The 1,409-nt window shown below is 56.7% G+C and overlaps 1 protein-coding gene across 1 annotated transcript in view; it reads right to left on the reverse strand.

Annotated features, from left to right (window-relative positions):
• The window catches only part of plcd4b (phospholipase C, delta 4b), a 25,057-nt gene extending 23,769 nt beyond the window's left edge, over positions 1-1,288 (reverse strand). Inside the window, exon 1 of the mRNA XM_048599281.1 lies at positions 1,066-1,288. Coding sequence (XP_048455238.1) covers positions 1,066-1,288 — 223 coding nt within the window. The remainder of the gene's footprint in view (positions 1-1,065) is intronic.
• Between the last annotated feature and the right edge of the window lie 121 nt (positions 1,289-1,409).

Consider the following 1,409-nt stretch of genomic DNA (forward strand, 5'->3'; position numbering starts at 1 on the left):
CTCTCCCTGACTGTCTCCCCCTGCCCTTACTGTCTCCCCCCCTCTCTCTGTCTCCCCCTGCCCTTACTGTCTCCCCCCTCCCTGTCTCCCCCTCTCTCACTGTCTCCCCCTGCCCTTACTGTCTCACCCCTCCCTCACTGTCTCCCCCATCTCTCTCTATCTCCCCATGCCCTCAGTATCTCCCCCTCCCTCACTATTTTCCCTCTCTCTCTGTCTACCCCCTCTCTCACTGTCTCCCCACTCACTGTCTCCCCCCGGTCACTGTCTCCCCCCTCACTGTCTTCCCCCCTCACTGTCTCCCCCATCACTGTCTCCCCCTCACTGTCTCCCCCCTCACTGTCTCCCCCCCTCACTGTCTCCCCCCATCACTGTCTTCCCCCCCTCACTGTCTCCCCCTCTCACTGTCTCCCCCCCTCACTGTCTCCCCACTTCCTCACTGTCACATCCTGTGCAGTGTAACCTGTATGCCTCACTCTGTCCAAGATTTTATCGCTCTATGATCTGCCTGTACTTCTCACAAACAAAGCTTTTCACTGTACTTCGGTACCCGTGACAATAAAAACAATCAATCCTTTTCTCTCCTCATCTCTTCCCTCTTCTCTCTTCCCACTTTTCCCCTCACACTCTCTCTCCCCTCTTCTCCTCTCTTTCTGTCTTCTGCTGTCTCCTTCCAACACTCACCAGCTCTCTCTCTCTCTGCATCACGTGTACTTTGTGTCTCCTGTCTCTCTTTCCCCTCCCTTGCTTTCTCTCTCTTCCCATTCTCTCCCTCTCCTTCCCCTCTGAGCTCCTTCTCTCTCTCTCTCTATCTCTCCACCTCTCTCTGTCCATCCTACAGTCTACCCTCGTCCTTGGTCCCATCTCTCTTTGTCTCTCTTTCATTCTCCCCTCTCCTTACTCTTCTCTCCCCTGTTTCCCTCTCTCTCCATCCCCCTGCCCCATTCTCCTTCTCTTTTTGTTCCCTCTATTTCTCTCCCCTTCTCCCTCTCCAGCCTGCACCTCCATCCCTGTTCCTCTCTCTCTCTGCGCACCCCCCACCCCAGGCACCTGCCAGCCCCTACTTACATGTAGACTTGGGGTTCCCAGTTTTCTTCGATTTGTACCAGATGCTCATGCAGTCGTCCTGCAGTTTGAAATATCGCTGCCGCTTCCAGCTCCTGGATTTGACTTTCCTCATCATTGATCCCACCAGCATCGACTGGAGGTTCTCGTCAACCCGCAGACCTGCAGCGAGGGAACGGGCTGAGCTCAGGGTGAGGCCCATGGGGCTGGGAGACAGGCCCCACATTGTGCCCCTTGGCCAATCCACCCACTGCCCCCCCACACACACCTACACCACCTCCACAGCCCCCACACACCCCCACACATCCCCCCACACCACCCCCACACTCCCACACACCCCCACACAC

This window comes from Rhincodon typus, chromosome 7, assembly GCF_021869965.1.
Source record: "Rhincodon typus isolate 14 chromosome 7, sRhiTyp1.1, whole genome shotgun sequence".
Taxonomy (NCBI): domain Eukaryota; kingdom Metazoa; phylum Chordata; class Chondrichthyes; order Orectolobiformes; family Rhincodontidae; genus Rhincodon; species Rhincodon typus.